The sequence below is a fragment of the Crocuta crocuta genome, unplaced genomic scaffold (genome assembly GCF_008692635.1).
Source record: "Crocuta crocuta isolate KB4526 unplaced genomic scaffold, BGI_CrCroc_1.0 scaffold130, whole genome shotgun sequence".
Lineage (NCBI taxonomy): Eukaryota > Metazoa > Chordata > Mammalia > Carnivora > Hyaenidae > Crocuta > Crocuta crocuta.
In genome coordinates, this window is record NW_027527920.1 from 7,554,622 (window position 1) to 7,575,295 (window position 20,674).

Consider the following 20,674-nt stretch of genomic DNA (forward strand, 5'->3'; position numbering starts at 1 on the left):
GGGGGGGGGGGGAAATAGGTGACGGGCATGGAGGAGGGCACTTGTTGGGATGGGCACTGGGTGTTGTTTGTAAGCCAGTTTGATAATAAATTATATCTAAAAAAAGAAAAGAAAAGAAAAACATGCCCCAATAGTTGTAATAATCTTTTTAATTTTTTTAACATTTATTTATTTTTGAGAGAGAGCACACACGCGTGCACCAAAGGGGGAGGGGCAGAGAGAGAGGGAGACAGAGGATCTGAGGCGGGCTCTGCACTGACAGTGGAGAGCCCAATGCGGGCCCCAAACTCACAGACAGTGAGATCATGACTTGGGCCGAAGTGGGACATTCAACTGACTAAGCCACCCAGGCACCCCTAGTTGAAATAATCTTAAAAGCAGCAAAGAGCTAGCAAGATACCAAGAAATCGCCTGGCGGGTGAGCTCAGCCTCGGGAGGCACTTCTGCCACAGTGGTGTCTGGATCCAGAAGCGGCAGCCAGGAAGCAGGGCAGAACCTCTGAGAGCCAGGAGGGCATCAAGGAACAGAATGCAGAGCAGAGAACTGGGAACTAGCCCCCATTCAGGACTGGGAAATCCAGAGGCTTGTTACTCTAAGAGTAACGGCGACCCAGAAGCAAACTGGCCCTTGCAAGTCCTATACTCTGGCTTTGAATTCCCCGGGGAAACCGCAAAGTCTTAAGCTTGAAGACCTAGCTACCACGATCCGAGACTATTAGTGCCCCAGATGGCTGGCAGAAGCGAATTAAAATCCCAGCTGCAGGAAGATGACATCACTTTAGGCATCAAGTAATTTCCAAAGATAATGTTCCAAACAAATGTTCAACCTACAATCAAAGATAACCAGACACAAAAATGTAAAGAAATTGATTGATTGATAGATAGATAACCAGGCACACGGGTGACAACATAGTCACAGGCCAGCTGAAACAAAAGATGTCAAAAAAAGATCCTTGAAATATGGAGTGATGAGATCCCCGTGTAAAATAAATGTGGGTGCTGTTGTTCAGACACAGAATCCCACAGCATATACTTGTATCTTCCCAAAGGGGAAGAGCTGACCTCCTGCCTGTCCTGTCCCCTCCATGCTCACTCTGGTCCCGGATGGCCACGGGAAGTCTTGGATGCACTTTCCCTCCTATCTTTCTGTCTTTGTTCCTGCTTTTCCCTCAGTCTGGAGCTCCCAGACCCTACTGGAGCCCCGCGGGGTAGACATCATCTCCTACAGGAAGCCTTCCTTACTCCCTCCAGTGAGAACATATCTCCTTTTCCGCTTTTACCTTCCTCTCTTGGAACCCTTATATCCCTCTGCCTTGTATTTTGAGCCGATGCAGTCCTGCTTTTCTCCTCCACTGGACCAAGAGCTCATTGGGGCCCGCGCCAAGAGCGATACCTGCTGTTTTCCCCTTAAATTTTCTCTGTTCAGGTGCTTGGCACCTGGGAGCACGATCACAGAGGGACAGGAGACAGGCTTGCTCATTCTCTTTAGTGCACTTGTCAATGTCCTGACACTGTCAACTTGACCTGGGTTCTAAAGGCCAAGGGAACCCTCGGGGTACCTCATCTCTGCCCCAGCCCTCCCACAGGTAGTCATATAAAGACTTATCACACCAGTGTTTACATTTTCAATCTGTCTGAACGCACCCAGGAGATCCTGTTTCTCAGCAGCTGAGGAAAGTAGGCACCATTAGCCCTGATGGGCGAGAAACTGAGGCTTAGGGAGTGGTTCCCAAGCCTGGCTGCACTTTGGAATCACCAGAGGCGCTTTTAGAAGTTAAACCTGAATCTCTGAAGGGGGTGGGGGTGGGGGGAGCCCAGGGGAGAGTAGGTTTTAAAGCACTGCAGGTGATTTTAATAAATAATCAAGCCTGAGACCCACTGGACAAGCCCAAGGGCCCCCGGCCAGTGGGGAGCAGAGCCAACTCTAAAATTCCAGATCTTGAGGTAATGCTCTTTCTCTTATCCCGAGAGACCTGGGGAGGATCCTGGCACATTGGCTATTTGGGGTCCCCCAAACAGGAAGGCAGCACTGGAAAAGTGGGCTCTACGAGACAGTAGGCTTCTGTGAAGCCACCCTCTTCCCTCCTTGTCCTTCCCTGACTCCAGAACTCGGGCCCAGACAGCCAAAGCCCAGGGGACTATGGGTGACTCAGACGCTTCCTGTTTTCCTGGCCACAGTGACAGGGGGATGGAAACAACCAGGCTGGGGTTCATGGCCTGAGAGAGGGGCCTGGAGAGGGGAGGAGGCTGGAGCTGAGGGGCCAGCCAGCCTTGAGATGCAGGAGTGAGCTGGGCAGAGCTCCATGGGGTAGTTTACTGGACTCAGTGAGTGCAAATGAGGGTGCTTTGCTGGCTAGCCAGGTCAGCAAAGGGAGGAAGGATCTGGGGCCAGCCTTTCTTGAAATATGTGAATTTTCTGGGTCCTGAGGGGCTGCAAGAGACACCTATGGTTCCGTGTACATGTTTGGTGCAGGCTAGCTGAGCGGCTGATGCTGGGTCCGAAGGAGGAGATTTATGCATGGACCTGGGTTATCTTGTCCTTGCCCTGCCGTGAATTAACTGTGACCCTCAGCACACCCCTGGTCACCTCTGACCCCCTGCTTCCTCTCCTATAAAATGGAAGAGGCTGGGAAAAGCAGAGCTCTGAGAAGTCCTGCAATTCTAAGAAAAACCAGAAGCTCTCTCAGCCTTACAGAGCACTTTCAGCCTTCGGAGGACTTTTGATTGACACGATTTTGATTTCAGGTTGGACAATAACCCTGAGAGGTAGGCAGGGAAGGTACCATCATTACCTGATTGTTATTGGAAACATTGATCAACAGGAAGACTAAGAAAGGTGCTGGCCAGGGCTGTGTGGAAATGGGGACCTGGACACTCCTGATGACCCCACTTGGTCACCATTTTCTTGGAGGACAGCAATGTGGGGATGTTGGTGAAAAATTATACATGTCTTAATCTGGACCTCCATCATCTCCCTGATGGGGTCACCCTCTGGAAATAATCTTACATTCAGAACAGGCTTGTTGGATGGGAAAATATTCACTGAGGTGAATTTTGTATTAATGAGAAGTTAAACACAGCCCAGACATCCAGCAATAGGAAAATGTAAGCCGTAGAATGTGTATTAGTTACCTATTTCTGAATAACAAATTACCCTCAAACTTAGTGGCTTAACTAAAAAGGTTTTATTATCTCAGTTTCTGTGGCTCAAAAATCGAGGCATGGCTTGGCCTTTGGGTAAGGGTCTCTCAGGAGGCAGCAGTCATCTCAAAGCTTGACTAGGGGAGGGTCCACTTCCAAGTTCATTCACATGGCTGTGGGCAGTCTCAGGTCCTTGCTGGCTCTTAAGGCATCACTGCCTCAATTTATGGGCCCCTTCATAGGACAGCTCACAATATGGCGGCTGGCTTCCCTCACAGCAAGTGAGCAACCTGGAAGGCACAGTTCTCTGTAACCTGATCTTGGAATTGACCTCCCATCATTTCTGCTGTATCCTATTCATTAGAATTGAGTTTCAGGGCACCTGGGTGGCTCAGCTGATTAAGTGTCCAACTCTTGGTTTCGGCTCAGGTCACAATCTCACAGTTTGTGTGTTCAAGTCCCACATCAGGCTCTGTGCTGATGATGTGGAGCCTGCTTGGGATTCTCTCTCTTTCTCCCTCTCTCTCTCCCCCTCCCATGTCTCTCTCTCAAAATAAATAAATAAAATTAAAAAAAAAAAGACTGAAACTCTTGGTCTAGTCCAATTTCAAGGAGAGAGGGTTATACTGGCATGTGAATTCCAGGAGGTGGGGACTGTAGGAAAGGGAAAAGTTTTCCTCAACTCTCAGGGTCCTTGGCTGGGTCTGAATATTAAACTGACAAAGACAGATTAACAGGGAAAAAGCATATGAATTTATTTAATATAAGTTTCATGTGACACGGGAGCCTTCCTAAGGAAATGAAAGCCAGGAAAAACAGACCTGAGCATTTCTATGCTAAGTTTGATGAAGACTGGGCAGTCGTGTCAAAATATGACAGGTCTGAGAATATGAAGTAAGTATAGGAAACTGGGGGAAACTTAGCAAAGCCTGTTTGTTCAGATTCTTCTTGGTGGCTCTGTCTTCAGAGATAATTGGTAGTTCTTTCTGCCGGGAGAGGGAGGGTACATCGCTCATGAGGGTTTATGACTTGTTTCAGGGGAGAAAGGCAGAGGAAAGATCAGAGTGACCTTCCTGCTTCTCCTATTTTCTCAGACCTTTTCAGCTTAAAATATTCAATACGCCAAGGTGCCATATTTTGGGTTCGCATGTCCAGAACCCCATGGAGATCCCTGGTCACCATCTTAGAAGCTGCCTACCACAGAGAACATGGGACATGTGTATGACCTTAAGTGAAATGGAGACAACAGAATTCGAAACCGGATACACAAGGCCATCACATCTGAGTGAGAATACAACAGGGGAAAAGGATGGGTAGAAATTTGTTAAAAACACATTTACATCTGACTCTTGAACAACCTGGGTTTGAACTGCATGGGTGCACTTTTACACAGCTTTTTTTTTCAATTAAATATATTGGCAAGTGTTTGGAGGTTTGTGGCAATTTGAAAAAAAAAAACAACTCAGATGAACCGGATAGCCTAGAAATATCAAAAAAACTAAGAAAAAATTAGGTATGTCCTGAATGCATCAAGCAGATGTGGATACTAGTCTACCAGAGAATGCACAGAAATCTATTACAAAGTTAAAATTTATTAAAACTTATGCACACAAACATAGATCAGGCATTATCTTTTCATTTTTTCTTAATTTAAAAAAATTTTAATGTTTATTTGTTTTTGAGAGAAAGAGACAGAGTATGAGTGGGGGAAGGGCAGAGAGACAGAGAGGGAGACACAGAATCTGAAGCAGGCTCCAGGCTCAGAGCTGTCAGCACAGAGCCCAACGCAGGGCTTGAACTCACGAATGGTGACCTGAGCCGAAGTCAGACGCTTAACCAACTGGGCCACCCAGGTGCCCCTATCTTTTCACTTTGGATGCCTAGTGTTATACTATGTAGAACATCTACAATGTTTCGTATCCTGAAGACAGTGTTGATGTATGTACTCACAGACGATTCATCTTGTAAACAGATGACATTAATTTACAGTATCAGTAAGTACAGCACTTAAACATATTTTTTTTCTTCCTTATGATTTCCCTACTAACTTTTTTCCCTCTAGCTTACTTTATTGTAAGAATACAAGATATAATACATGTAACATACAAGACATGGGTTAATTGACTATTTATGTTATTGGTAAGGCTTCCAGTCAACAGTAGACTATTAAGTTTTTGGTGAGTCAAAAGTTATACATGGATACTTGACTGTGGGGGGGAGGGGGGTTGGTGTCCCTAGCCCCCACGCTGTTCATAGGTCAGCTGTATACACCAAAAAACCAAATGGGGTCTGCATGATAGAGTACCTTTATAAGTTAGGTCTCTTCTGGAGCAGCTGGGTGGCTCAGTTGGTTAAGCATCCGACTTTGGCTCAGGCCATTATCTCGCAGTTCGTGGGTTGGAGCCCTGTGGTGTGCTGGGCTCTGTGCTGACAGCTCAGAGCCTGGAGCCCGCTTCACATTCTGTCTCCCTCTCTCTCTGCCCCTCCCCCACTCACACTCTCTCACAAATAAATAAACATTAATTTTTTTTTAAATAAATAAATTAGGACTTTTGCTTGGAGTGCCTGGGTGGCTCAGTCTATTAAGCATCCAACTCTTGGTTTCGGCTTGGGTCATGATCTCACGGTTTTGTGAGTTTGAGCCCCACATCAGGCATCCCATTGCTACCATCTGTCCTTGAGCTTGTCTGAGCAATAAGAATCTATAAATTCCCATATTGGGACAGCCTCAGGGTGGGGGGTATATTTCAGGCAAATCCTAACCACCTCTAATCTCATTACACATCCCTGGGTTTACTGGGGCCTGAGGAGATGGCTTGGGGGTCATCCTGAGAGCAGATTATCTGGGGAGGATTTGGTGTGGAGGGGGTGATAAGGAGTGGAGGGACACAGAAAGTGACCCAGAGAGAAAGGGGAGAGCAGTTGGACATGGTGGAAAGGCATCTGAAAGTTGGAGTCTCAGACCCTGAGCATGCTGGTCACTTGAGTGTGATCTTTTCAAGCCTCAGTTTCCTCATCCACAGAATGGGATGAAAATAGATGATATTGCCCTTCCTCACTCAATAGGGTTATGTGAGATTGATTATACACAGAATATACTCTGTAAACTGTAAAGCTCTGGACCACTGATGGTTTCTTCAGGGATTAGCTAGAACAAATATACCTCCTTCTTGCCTCTGAGATCCCCTCAGAGGCCAAGCCCTTCCCCAGCCACCAGCCTCAGGCCTTGTTGGCTCCCACGTACCGAGCCACACTTCGGTCTCATTTCTCTCTAGGTACATTGGTTAACTGTTGTCACTGAATAGGCTTCGGTTAAAGAGAATGAGGTTACCTGTTACCTCTAACGAAAGACGATTAGGCAACACCCATCAAAATCACAATGGACGCAGCAATTCCACTTTTAGGAATAGATGTACACACACGGATGAAATTACACGCACAGGCATAGTCACTGCAGAGTTCTTCATGAGAGCAAAGCACTGTGGGAAAACATGCTCGTCCACAGGGGACTGGTTAGACCAGATATGGAACATCCAAGCAAGGGAATGCTGGGAGGGCATTAAAACAAATGAGGTGGTATTGGGTACAGTGATCCAGAAAGATCTCCAACATACACTACAAAAAGAAAAAAAGGAAGTTGCCTAACAATATTACCTATCTACATCCACTGACATAAAAAATCAATACTACCTATAAGTATATGTCCCTAATTTGTATGAAAACACAGAGGAAATGCAGGAAGGGCTGTGGCTCATTGTCCAAAGCGGCCATCTCGGGGACGGAAGGTGGGAGGAGGGGACAAGGAGAAGGGACCCTATCCCTTTTTGTTCCATTTACTACAGGGTCGGTTGCCATTCCTTTATAATGTGAATATATTCATGTATTTTCTGTGTAATTTTTTTTAAGTTTATTTTGTTGTTTTGAGAAAGAGAGAGAGCATGAGTAGGGCAGCAGCAGAGAGAGAAGGAGAGAGAGAATCCCAAGCAGGCTCCACGCTGTCAGCACAGAGCTCAATGTGGGGCTGAACCCACGAACTGTGAGATCATGACATGAGCTGAGATCAACAGTCAGACGCTAAACCGACTGAGCCACCTAGGTGCCCCTGTATAATTTTTTAAACTTAAAAATATATATATTTACATATAATTTTTATACTATATATACACATATTTATACTATATATACACTATATTTTATATACATACATATTTTATACTATATATACACTATATTTACACACACATATGCCTTAGAATCTTTCACTATCTTTAAAATTTTGGATCCTTGGCTATTGTTTCAGAGACTTTCTGAGATCATCATTGGGCCTCACGGCCCCTCAGGAGGGAGTTGCCAGCATCGTTCCTTGAAATCCTCTCTGCAGAAGGACCCAGGCTCCCCTCTCCAAGGTGGCGCCTCGTCCCAGTATTGAGGTGCTATATGTAGCCCTGAGGCCAGTCCGATGAGAACATCAGCACCACCCCTTCCCAGGCCTACCCTCGGCAAGGGGTGATCCCTGGAGCTTGCTCTCACCCCTTCTGGTGCAGAGAGGAAGGCAAAAACCAAACCAAACCAAACCTTCTTGCATTCACTCCTTAAACAAACAGTATTCGGTCATGAATGAAAACAGATGAGATTGGAGTCCAGTGAAGAGAGACTCTAATCAAATAGCCTCCTAAGTAAACATGAGATGGGGCCTGTGATGGACCCTCTGAGAAGATGGACCCAGACAATGTTCTGAAGGAAGAAAAGTTAGGGAGGCTTTCCTCCCATTTTCACAGAGAGCCTTCGCCCCTCCCCATCCGGTCCTTGCCCTCTCCACCCTCCGTGAACTGGCCCCTGCTTGGCTGGGGTCTTCAACAGCTGGCCTGGGGGGCTGCCCACCAATGGAGATGAAGGAGAAAATGCAAGGCTAGGCCCAGGAAGCTGCAGGCAGATGAGCTCGGACCAAAGACCTCCAGTGGGGAGGCGCTGGCCGTCAGGGCCACCTGATTCCAGGACAGTCACCATCATTGGTGCCTGGTTGAAGGCGCTGGCCACCAGCCATCCAAGACCATGTCCTCCCTGACTGCTGCCCAGCAAGGGGCCTGGGCAGCAGGGTCGCTGCTGAGTGGGCTCTTTGGGTTTAGCACTGATGGGTTCACAGCTAGTGCCAGTGTTCAGACCAAGAAAAGCATTCTTCGTGTGTGTGTGTATGTGTGTCTATACACGCACACCATGCACAAAGATCCGTGCTCTGTGGATAGTTCCAAATTTACTGGAAATGCCCCAATTTCACATATTTGGACACCAGAAACCATTGAAATATCCTGAAGATTCTAACATGATTATTTATGCAGTACTCCTTTGGTCTTGTCCCAAAAAAAGGATCTGGAAACCAGCTTGTAGAGCTGTATAATACTTCAGGATTGAAAAGTGACAGGCAGGTGGGGATGCCTGGGCGACTCCATCGGTTAAGCATCTGACTCTTGATTTCAGCTCAGGTCACAATCTCACGATTCATGAGATTGATACCCGCATTGGGCTCTGCGCTGACAGCTCAGAACCTGCTTGGGATTCTCTCTCCCTCTGCCCGTCTCCATGCTCTCTCTTTCTCTCTCTCAAAGAGAAAGAAAGAAAGAAAGAGAGAGAGAGAGAGAGAGAGAGAGAGAAAGAAAGAAAGAAAGAAAGAAACAAAGAAAGAAAGAAAGAAAGAAAGGAAGAAAGAGAGAAAGAAAGAAAATTAAAAGATTAAAGAAAGGAAACAACAGGCAGGGAAATCAGGGAGAACGGAGAGTGAGAAGTCAAGTCGTGGGCACACGCTGGAGACAGGCACAGATGTAGCTCGCCATTTCCAAGTGGTCAGAAGCAAGGAAGCGAGACATGGATTCCTGCTCTTCAGACCTGCAAGAGTTTCCCCCAGAAGTTCTCAGAAGGAGGCAGTGTGACTGAGAGTCGCAACAGAACAAGATCATATTCTGTAGCTTCGCAGTGGTTTGGTTCCGTGGGGCTGCTTTTGTCAAAACTCACAGGAGACTGCACTTGAGATGTGTGTGTTTTGCTGTGAGCAAATCTTACCTCGAAAATAAAAGAACCATCAACAGATCTAGTTACTGATACGCCTATGAAGTGTGTAGGAGTGCAGGGGACCGGCATTCGCACGAAACGGATGGAAAAAGATGAATAGCTGGCTGACGAGAGGGAGTCACTGATGCGTGATAAAGCAGGTCCAGTAAAATATAGTCTCAGAGGACACACGGTGGACGCATGGTCCAGTCTGTGCATTTCTTTCAACTTGCCCGTGTGTTTGACCATTCTTTTTATTTAAAAAAATTTTTTAAGTTTATTTGTTTATTTTGAGAGAGATACAGAGAGAGTGAGCAGGGGAGGGGCAGAGAGAGAGGGAGAGAGAGAATCCCAGGCAGGCTCCACGCCGTCAGCACGGAGCCCAGTGCAGGGCTCGAACCCACACACTGCGAGATCATGACCTGAGCCGAAGTCAGACGCTTCACTGACTGAGCCACCCAGGTGCCCCTTGTCAGCCACATTTATACATGAGAGGCAGCTCAGGAACATCGATGTAACACTCAGCTGGCAACGCTGAGCTGGGGTACAAAGTTATAATTGACTCCAGAGTCTTCGATCCCAACCACTGCCCTTTTCTGCTCCACATGCCGCTCACCCTGTCCCTTCCACCACTGCCCCCACTCCCTCTCCCAAAGGTCTGTCACAAACTTGTCTCTGCTCCGTCCTCAGAAGAAAGTCTGAAGGGGGACGCCTGAGGGGCTCACTTGGTTGAGAGCCCGACTCTTGGTTGAGCTCAGGTCATGATCTCATGGTTTGTGAGATTGAGCCCTATGTTAGGCTCTGCACTGATAGCTCAGAGCCTGCTTGGGATTCTCTCTCTCCCTCTCTCTCTGCCCCTTCCCCACTTGCTCCCTTGCTCCCTCTCTTTCAAATTAAATAAAGAAACTAAAAAAAAAAAAAAAAGAAGAGGGAAAGTCTGACTTGAGCCCAGAGTGCTCCTTATAAACCAAGCACCCCACTCATGGTCTTGTGCTCCTGTTCCCCAGGACCGCTCCGCACCCTGGAATGGGCTCCTTTCCCCAACACTCCCAGGAGACACACACACACACACACACACACACACACACACACACACCACAACCTCCTGACCAGCTCCCATGATGCAGCTCCTGTCAGCCCAGCAAAGCCCCCACGTTCACCCCAGCATCTTCAGTGCTGCTCAAAACCATGACAACCTATCACCTCTTTCATGGAACCCCAGAGCTCAGGAGGACCAGACAGCCGGTAGCCAGCCTCCTATTTTTTACAGCGGAAGAAACAAAGGCCCAGAGAGGGGCAATGGGTAGCCCAACGTCACACAGCACACTGGGATGAAACCTCGTCTCCTGGGACTTGTCCCCCTCAGCTCAGGTCTGGACAGGGCCGAGTTGGGTTGCAGGGCTGTGGGTAGTGGTGGATGGAGCCTAGAGACACCCCTCCAGCCCCCCTCCCCTGCCCCGGGAGGGAAACAAACTAGCTCCTAAGGCCAGAGAATTGTGGGCCCTGCAGTGCCAGCCAGGGGACCCTGAGAGAGCTGCTCTCATCTTCCAGATGGGGAGTCTCGGTCCCAAAGAGAGAAAGTCACTGTCACTGGATCCCATGGCTACTTCTTGGCTATCTGGAGGCAGGAGTCTGTTTTCCTGAATCCTAAGTGTCCTTCTTCAAACCCTCGGTTGGCTCTGAAGGGTCCTGAGCCACAGAGCAGGCTGAGCCATGCCTCTCCCATATCCGCACCCAAATACCGAGCACTCACCAGTGCTCCCCATACCTTTCGCCTTTACCAAGTCACCTCCTAAATGTCACAGGGCTTGGGTTAAGTGCTGGGTCCAGCAGGGGCTACTGGCAGAGGAGCCCCCACCTCTGCAGCCCCTTGCAGGGAGAGGAGAGGAGCGAAGGGGCCCAAAGCCACCGGTCCCTCAACATACCTGCTCTTCAGCCAAGCCTGGCCCCTCAGGGACTCCAGACCCACCCCCTCGTCAAAGGAAGGGTCCTGCCCTCGTTGCTGCAGACTGCGCATTGGGCCCAAGCAGCCCCTGGACTGAGGCGGAGAGATGATGGGTCACCCCACCGTGAGACCCAGGTCCCTCCAGCCAGAGCCCGGCTTGGAGCTCATGGAAGGAGAACAGGAATGGAACAGTGGAGACAGACGGTCCCCAAGCAGCCCCGGCCACGCCGGGCTGACCATCCCTCCAACACAAACACAGGGCCCCTGGCTCTGCAGAAAGGGGGCATTCTTCAGAGATGACATCAGCTCTTAACGTTTTATATTTCTTACCTACCTCAGTCTGGAGAGCAGAGTCCCCAGCGCCCCGGCTTGCTGAGGGCAGGCACCAGCCCTGGTGCAAACAGCACACACTCACCTCAGACACCACAGCAGTCCGCCCCCAGCGGAGATGGCTGCCCGGTGGCTGTCCCCGCGGCCTGCTCACCCTGAGGACACGGCCCTACCTGCACGACAGATGCAAGAGGAGAGAATATATCAAACCTCCAGTTCCCTAAACACACCTCAAAGAGGGGCTTTGCTCAGGCTGTCCTCTCCATCCGTTCCCGTGCCTTCCCTGCTCCATGCCACCTAGCCAACACCTCCGCAGCCTCAAGTGTCATGTCCAATGTGCCCTCCCCTGTGAGGCCAGCCCCACCTCCCTGAGCCTCTACAGTGTCCTGTCCATCCTTCCTTCAGAGCCTGGAGCCCTCAGGACAGTGTTTAGAACCACCTCACTTTCCCTCCTCTCCTCGACCTTGCCCACCAGACATGGAGCCCATGGAGGGCACAGGCCAAGTCCTGTTCCACTCTGCCAGAAAGGGGCTCATCACCCATGGAGGGCTACGAGGCACCCGGCTGAGAGAGCTCCAGAAAGGCTCTGTTGGGGGCGGCAGGGGGCTGGAGGTGAATGAGGTGATGGGACTCACACTGGGGCATCTGGGCAGCCAGGAGGGGAAGCCATAGGGGCTGAGCCTCCAGGGATGGTTTTCCGGCAGCAGTTCTGGTTGAGCGAGCGAGTGAGTGAAGAAGGGTCCAGACAGAGGAGGCGAGGTAGAGAAACCATGAATTCCCGCTGGCCGCAGGGAGAGGTGGACACAGACACCTGCAAATGCCGATTCCCACTCCGCCACCCCCACCGGGAGCTTCCCAGGCGAAGGTGTGTGGAACGTGGCACACCAGGCCCAGAAGGGGCCAGAGGGCTCGGGGATCTGCCCCTCTGCCCTGAGAGGGGGCTGACTGGAGGCCCCAGGGCCCAGGGCCAGGCTGCCCCTGCTGCTGACTCAGGCCCCACTGGCCAGCTCAGCATTCCTGCCCTCCCCACTGAATGGGGCTATTGAAGCTCTTTGTAGAGGGACGTTAGGCCACTGGCCACACCCCCAACCAGAGCCTTCGCTGTGCTCTGGCTCAGGTCTCAGCCGCACACAGGCCCTGGGGTCAGTCTGAGAGCACTCTAGCTGCCGAAGCTACTCTGGGGGTGTCTGGGACCCAGGACGATCCCAGGTAATCCGGCCAGGCTGCACCAGAGGGAGGGATCCCAGTGGGAGGGCTTCGTCCTGATCCTCAGGACTGGAGGCCCTGGGACGGCACCCCTGCTCGTGACCCCCGGTCTGGGGAGAGGTCCGTCTCTCTGCACATGCCACAGTGTACAGGTGGGGGTGCTTCAGGGGCCCTGTGGGCTGTCTTGCCTCCCCACCAGATGGAGGTTCCCTAAGGCAGCAGGGGTTTTCCCACGCAATCAGGGCCTCTTGCAGGACATGGGTTGGGTATCCCCTATCAGACAGGGAGTGGGGTGGTTTGAAGCCTTGCGCATCAGGCCCAGAGCCCCCCAAGCCCAGGGTCCATCTCCTCCTTAATTGGACCTGGTGCTCAGCCTCAGCCTCTGCTGGTGGCCCCCAACAGAGTAAGGGCCCAGCTCTCTAGAGAGAGCCAACGCTTTTCTAGATAGAGCACCCCCACCTCCTCCCCTCCTGACCTTTGCCCCCAAGCTGGGACCTGCCCCCGCCCTGCCCGCTCCCAGCCCTGGCTGCTTTTTCAGGAATGGGGGAGGGCCGGGTACCATGAAGCCAGTGCGGGCTGTCACACTTTCGTGGGCGCTACTGCTGGTGTCCAGGCTGGGGGCCACCAGGAAGGGATCCCCAGAAGAGGCCTCCTTCTACTATGGAACCTTCCCACTTGGTACGTCCATCCCTCTGTTGGTCCATCCGTCTGTCTGTCAGCTTGCCCACCGTGGCTGGCTTGCCAAAGAGTTTGGTGTTTTAGTTTTCCTGACAGGTAGGATGGGACAGGTAACTCCATATTGTTGTTCTAAAATAAATAAAGCTCCTAACAGATTTCTTTAAGCTTACTATACAGACTGTGAATGTTAATCACAGCTAAAACTGTGCAAATCAATGTTTTAAATGTATTATGTCGTCCCTCGCCCTGCCCCCCAAGCTCCAAGGGGCAGGCGGCTGGGGAGGGGGCCTGCCCTGTGGCCCGGCAGGCACAGCCCAGAGCCCAGGTGCTGGGTGGGGAGCGGGAAGGGGCCCAGGGCCCAGGCTGAGGTCTCTACTTGCAGGCTTCTCGTGGGGCGCGGGCAGTTCTGCTTTCCAGACAGAGGGAGCCTGGGACCAGGATGGGAAAGGGCCCAGCATTTGGGATGCCTTCACTCACAGTGGGAAGGGAAAGGTGCTGGGGGATGAGACAGCAGATGTGGCTTGTGATGGTTACTACAAGGTGCAGGTGAGTGATAGGTGTGTGTGTGGGTAAGTACGCACCTAGCTGAGAGGTGGACAGTGACACTTTGGGGAGCCCCAGGGACAATGTCACTCTAGTTCTGCTAAACACCCCCTAGCCCATCTCAGGAAAAAGAAGTGGGGCTGTTGGTGGTGGCTGGGGATTGGTGGGCAGGGGATGTGTGTGTGGGGGGTGTGTGGAGGGGGGGCAGTGGATGTCAGAGGAAAGGAGAGCAGGGCCCCACCTGAGTCAGGGCCTTAGTCCAAGTGATAGCCCACTGAATGGCTGATGCCGTGACCCTGGGGTCTGCAGGCCACAGTAGCCTGAACCCTTTGTCTCTGCTTGTGAATTGGTCCCATGGAGGGGGTCCCTCTTCATCACCCAAGTTTATTAGGAACACCCCAATCGGCATCTCAAAGTGTCCCCATATCCTGCATTTATTTGACTCTTGGTATGGCCCCAGGAGAAAGGGGGGCAGGTGCTTTCACACCTATTGTATGGATGAGGAAGAGTGAGCATTGGCCCCAACACCACCCCCCCAGCGTGACCCCTACCTCCCTGCCCCAGAGCCCTAGGTGACCACTCCCCACCTCCCACCCCTGTCTGCACAGGAGGACATCGTTCTGCTGAAGGAGCTGCATGTGAACCACTATCGATTCTCCCTCTCTTGGCCTCGGCTCCTACCCACAGGCATCCGAGGTGAGACAGGGCAGCCCCCTCCCAAGCCCACACGTGGCCCCTTTTGGCCACGTTGGCTTTGAGGGGACACCACAGAGTGCTGGGGAGGGAGAGCAGTGGGGAACATGACTTCTCCAGTGGCAGCTCATACAGCTTTTGCAGGCAGCTAGGCTCCTGCACCATATCAGACCCAGAATCGGGTGGGCTGAGGGTGCCTTCAGGCCCAAGAAAGGCCACAGGGCCGAGGAGCACCATGTTTCAGAAGGCCAGCACCCCCTTATTTCACCTTCAGCTGACAAGGTGAACAAGAGGGGAATCAAGTTCTACAACGACTTCATCGACGCCCTCCTGAAGAGCAACATCACCCCCATCGTGACCTTGCACCACTGGGATCTCCCGCAGGTGAGGCTGATGCGCCTGGAGGGAGGCCGGGGCAGGGGGCACCACTCAGCAGGGGAGCCTGGTTTGGCGACAGGGGTTGGCAAGGGGCGGGCAGAGGCTGGGGTCTGGACTGGGCCATGGGACGGAGTGAAGAAGTCTGACCTGCCCGTAGAGGGACATCGTGCTGGTTTAACCGATGTTTGTAATAGGCCATAAGTGCGGATTTTGAGGTTCTTCCAAAGACATTTGGCCTAAAAGCAACAAACCAAGCTAAAAAGAAACTTCTTTTGAGTAAGATTTGATGACGCGGCATAATTACCGTGCTTGTCTGAGCCAGCGTCATAGGAGCACAGCCCCCTAAGACATTTCTGTTAAGTCTCAACATCACTGTCAGACATCACTCTTCAGGCAATTCTTGCCTTCATTCCACAAGGCCCCACGGAGATCACAGTCCCCTGGGAGAGGAGCTGTGTGTGACACAGGTCACAGGAAGTCAGAAAACAGAGATGTGGCCTTTGGGAGGTGTTGGGGAGAGGAGGGGATCTCACCACTGCTTCAAAGTGCTGGGCATGAAGCGGAAGGGATGCTCTGGTTTGAGCGCAATTGGGTTAAGAGTTTGGGGAGCAAGCAGGACGAGGAGGGGTAAAGGTTGGAGATGTAGCTTGGGGCCAGGCCTGGAAGGCCTTGACTGCCAAGCTAAGTTGACTGGGATCATCCTTTGAGAAGGGGAGTCATGGGAGGCTTCTACACTGGGACTGGGGCCATAGAGCATACTTTAGGAAGACAAACTGGAAACCACATGCCAGTTCCTTCCTGGTAAACTGCTTTCACTAACTTAGCTCTTTAGCATCCCCTCAAACCCACCAGAGAGAGCCTAGCAGTCAATCTCAATGGAATGATGCAGCCTGGGAAAATCTCACCTTCACAAGCAGATGCCTTTGGTTGGAAGAGAGTCCTCTGCTGAGAAGGCAGACCCCACCCTCACAATAGAGCTTTGGAGTCAGAGTTTCCACGTCCTGCATCAGCCCTTAGTTCTTCCCAACATGTACTCGAGGTTCTTTTCCCCAATATCAGACCTCTCTACCTCGGCCAGTTTTCTTAAATATTCAATCTATCACGTTCCTTCTAAGCAGGAGAATCTCCCACCTTCTCCGTCCCCTCCCTCTTGTTTGCATAAGGTGTGACATGTAGTGTCCCCACACTGATGTAGCTTCGTGGTCCACTGCTGGCCGCTGTCAAGTTGCCACACCCAAGGCCCTGCATCTTTGTTCTCCGTGGCTCTAAACAGCCACGTAGTTGTCATCACCCTTGTTTCCCCCACAAACGTGGCCTGTCCTCTCCAAAAGTCTTTTCTGGAGACAGATCCTTGGGGCACCTGCTTCTCTCTCCGCCAGCTGCTCCAGGTCAAGTATGGCGGATGGCAGAACGTGAGCATGGCCAACTACTTCAGTGATTATGCCAATCTGTGCTTTGAGGCCTTTGGGGACCGCGTGAAGCACTGGATCACTTTCAGTGACCCTCGGGTAAGCAGGGCCCTTCTCCAGGTGGGATGCCCCCCCTTCCCAGACCATGCACCCCTGCTCCTTCTCACTAGTCCTGTGGGCCCCCACTTGCCACCCCTGTAGACAATGGCAGAAAAAGGCTACGAGACGGGCCGCCACGCTCCCGGCTTGCAACTTCACGGCACGGGCCTGTACAAGGCGGCACACCACATCATTAAGGTGAGGCGGGTCCTTCTGGGAATGAGGGTGGGGTTCAAGGTGGAGGCATAACCCTCAGGTTGGCTCAGCCTGTCCCACGGGTCTGAGCCTGAGCTCTGTCCTCTGCGGTTCTGGCATATTCCATCACACCTTCGCATCACTCACTTGCATCCCATGAGGATTTATGGAGGGAGGGCCCAGTCATCCAGTGCTGAGCACCCGCCGCCGAAACAGTATAGTTGCTGCTCCCTAGTGCTTACAATCTAGTCAAGGGGATGGAGCGCAGGCATGTGAAAACTACACGTCTCATCTAAACAGCCTTGTGAGGACTGGTGACAGGAAGAAGGGGCGGGATGCCAGTGAACTAGGGGCTAAAGTCTTCAATGAATGAGCAGCGGTCACAGGAGGTTGGGGAAGGACAACAGTAAGAAGGCGTTAGGAGTGTTTGCCTCATAGCATGGACTTCCAAGGACCTGGGGTTTTGGAAGGAGAAATAGTTTGGAAGCAGCAGGAAGGAGCAAGGCAGACACTACTCTAAGGCATGCGAGGTGTGAGGGGAAAGATGGCGTCTTCTCGAAGACCTGCATTGGAGTTGTTCATTGGGGCAGCGAAGCTCAGTAAGGGCATGGGAGTGACGGAGACAGAGGAGATGCTGGGGTGACTCAGGCGTTACAAGGCTGCTGGAGAGGCTTTAGAAGGGGGAGAGATTGGGTCACACTGCAGGACACATATGAGGGTACAGGCAATGTTGCCCGGGGAATAGGGATGTGAGGCATGACAGGATGGCCCCCAATGGACTCTCAGCAGAAGGGGCAATCTGATCAAGCAGGAAGTCAAGGGGCCCCTCAGTGACATACTAGACTCTCAAATTCCTGTCAGGGAGAGAACTTTCTCTTTCTTTCTACATCTGGCATATGAGTTCTTAAACTGTGGATATTTAAAGGGCAGAGCGCTGCGGGCATCCAGGGGTCACTGGTAGGGAGTACGGAGAGATGGCATGTGGGCACATTTTCAATTCTATTCTCAAGACTTGGTATTTTCCTAACTTCCCGAGCAACTGTGGGAAAGGTATTGCTTCGTTACTACAGAGAACGAGCAGGAACAACACAAGAAACCTTAGCAAACATCTTAGAAATGAGAACTAACACCCAGAGGTGGCTTATGTGTTTGGGCCAGAGCGAGACCGAGTTTCTCTACAGAGCAAAGGAAACAGGTGCCTCTGGAGGTCTGAAGAAGGGAGACTGGGGATGGGGATAACCAGGGCTGGACGCAGGGAAAAGATGGGACTCAGTCAAATTGGGTCTCTAGTCAGGACAGAGGGAGACACGCAGCAGCCAGGCGCCTCTGACGTACCCCTCCGCTTTCAGGCCCACGCACAAGCCTGGCACTCCTACAACAGCACATGGCGCAGTGAGCAGCGAGGTGAGCCTCACACCCACGTGCTAGAACAGAGCACCCCATGGGGGGGCACCATTCACGCCGCCCCCTGTCCTTTTTTTTTTTGATAGAGCGAGGAGGGGGCAAAGAGGGAGAGAGGGAGAGAGAGGGAGAGAGAGGAGAGAGAGAGAGAGAGAGAGAGAGTCTTAAGTAGGCTCCATGCCCCCAGTGTGGGGCCTACCATGAGGCTCGATCCCACAACCCCGGGATCATGACCTGAGCCAACATCGAGAGCCGACGCTCAACAAACTGAGCCACCCAGGCTGCCCTCCCGTCTTTTCTTTTAAGGTCTGGTGGGGATCTCGCTAAACTGCGACTGGGGGGAGCCCATGGACATCAGGAGCCCCAAGGACATAGAAGCTGCCGAGAGATACCTACAGTTCTGCCTGGGCTGGTTTGCCAACCCCATCTATGCTGGTGACTACCCCCAAGTCATGAAGGACCGTATCGGTGAGCCGAGTCACACTGTTAAGTTCCAGGCACCACAGCAACAGTACTGAGCCCAAGTGAAGGGGTGGAGAGGTGGGGGAAGGGGGTGGAGGAACACGCTGGGCTTGGGTGAGGCACTCAAGGGATAGCCCAGTCCCCAAGGACCTCAGAACTGGTTGTCTGAGTTGGGGTGAGGGGAGGAATGACATACAGACAGATCCCCAGATGTGGAGACTGGGAGCTTCAGAACCCGGGGAAAATACAGCCATTTTCTGGGCTGCTTTCTTTTGTGTTCTGCTGTCCTGCCTCTTTCTCCCCGCTCCACTCCTTCTCACTTTCAGTGAGGTAGGAGAGAGAGGTCAAGGATGCAGTCATGGGCAGTGTCAGTTCTATCTTCGGTTGTGTCACTTGAGGAATGGTTTCCAAGCTCTGGTTTCCACAGGGTCCGAGAAGAAAGACACATAGAGCTCACAAGGCTGAATCAATTTGGGTGCCTTTAAGTCCCACATAACAGAAAATGCCAATTAAAATTAGACTTGAAAAGTGGGAACTTATCACCCCAGGTAAGGGTGATCCAGCTTTCAGGGATGTCTTTGAGGACCAAGGCTCATTCCGTCTTTCACTCTGGCACCTGTAGCCAGCCCATCAACCACTCCTATCAGCCCCAAGATGGCTGCAGAAGCTCCAGGCATCGTTTCTTCACACATCACATCTTTCCAGAAAAACAGAAATAGCTCCATTGTACCCATTTTTAAGAACAAGGAAACTTTCCCCAGAAAACAACCTCCACTCATAACCAACTTCCCTACAAGGGGCGTCCTCAAGGGATGGGACTGTCACATGCCCCAGAAAATGCCTTAGACCACCAGAACCTGAGGCTGGGGAAGCCAGGACTCTCAGAGAGGATATGGCCTCTTGGAAAAGGATGTGGAAGAGGATAAGAAAGAAGACAGATGTGGCACTACTGACTGGGAGGGCAGCCAGTCGCATCTGGCCACAGGAATCTAGAAGTATTATCTGTTTAAGTTAGAGGTATCAGGCTGCATGGCCCTAAAAAAGAGACAAGGATGGCATTGAAATAGGTTACAATCTCACACGGTAAGGCTATTTTGGATGTGTGACTAAGAGAGAACTGTCAACATTTCAAAATTGTCCCTTTCTAAGGTACCACTTATCAGACTTACCTGGAATAGAAGCGGATTCTAATTCTGACTCTGCTGCTAGCTACTGAGCGACTCTGGGTAGGGTGTCCCACCTCTTCGGGTGTCATTCTTATCACCTGAAAAGGAAGGATTAAACAAGTAGTCTCTAAAAATCCCTTGGAAATAACCAGGTCCGTGACACACCTATCTATGCACAGACGTTCAAAACCCTGAGAAGGATTTCCTCAAGGTGCACAAGGGAAAAGCCTTCAGGACAGGGCGGGCACCCCCTGCTTTGTGGGTACACCCCATCATTCACATGGCGCGTTCACTCTCGGGACCCTCAGAGGCTGCTGTAGCAGGATGGCACTAAAAGAGCCCAGTTGACTATTGGTCATAGGACAGTTCTTGGGCTTAAGGCCAGTAATTCCAGACTCCGGTAACTCCAGCCTTGTGGTGATTCTAACGGAAACTGGGCTGAATTTTTTCCTTGTACGATGTGTACAGAAGGATCCTCTGGGCAGCTCATATTTTCCTTAGTGAAAGCATTCTGCCAGAAATCTCGTACACAAATTACTTCCAGGCATCTCATAAGCGCGGTAAATATATGGACAAAAGTAATCCCAGGCCAGTGCCGTCCAAAAGACCTTGCAGTGATGATGGAAATGTTCTGTATCTGTGCCGTCTGATACGAGAGCCTGGAGCCATTTGTGTCTATTTCAATTTCAGTTTTTAAAAATTAAAGATGTAGTCCTTCAGTGTGACCGAACCAGAGGTATGCTCACATTGGTCATATTGTAATGGCCACATGTAGCCAGTGGCTACTGTATTAGACAGTCCAGGGACAATGCCTTGTGGTTTTTCTCAAGTTACTGGATGTAACTGAAAATAACACACTAAGATCATAAAGGTATTTAATGATACAAGCTTTTCACTTATTAAAAGCCAGTAGCCTCTTTGGAAACATTTTATATTTTAGAACAACTCATACAAATGTTAGTCTTCTTTATTCATTTAAAACCTTTG

The 20,674-nt window shown here is 51.1% G+C and overlaps 1 protein-coding gene across 3 annotated transcripts in view; it reads left to right on the forward strand.

The window, feature by feature from the left end:
• Positions 1-13,223: 13,223 nt before the first annotated feature.
• Positions 13,224-20,674, forward strand: part of LCTL (lactase like) — a 13,228-nt gene continuing 5,777 nt past the window's right edge. The window contains exons 1-8 of one of the 3 annotated variants that reach the window (XM_077746792.1): positions 13,224-13,341; positions 13,724-13,887; positions 14,493-14,580; positions 14,852-14,961; positions 16,335-16,463; positions 16,566-16,661; positions 18,008-18,062; positions 18,366-18,527. In XM_077746792.1, coding sequence (XP_077602918.1) covers positions 13,224-13,341; positions 13,724-13,887; positions 14,493-14,580; positions 14,852-14,961; positions 16,335-16,463; positions 16,566-16,661; positions 18,008-18,062; positions 18,366-18,527 — 922 coding nt within the window. Of the gene's footprint in view, positions 13,342-13,723; positions 13,888-14,492; positions 14,581-14,851; positions 14,962-16,334; positions 16,464-16,565; positions 16,662-18,007; positions 18,063-18,365; positions 18,528-20,674 lie in introns of those variants that run through there. The other 2 variants (XM_077746801.1, XM_077746809.1) reach the window with 2 other exon arrangements.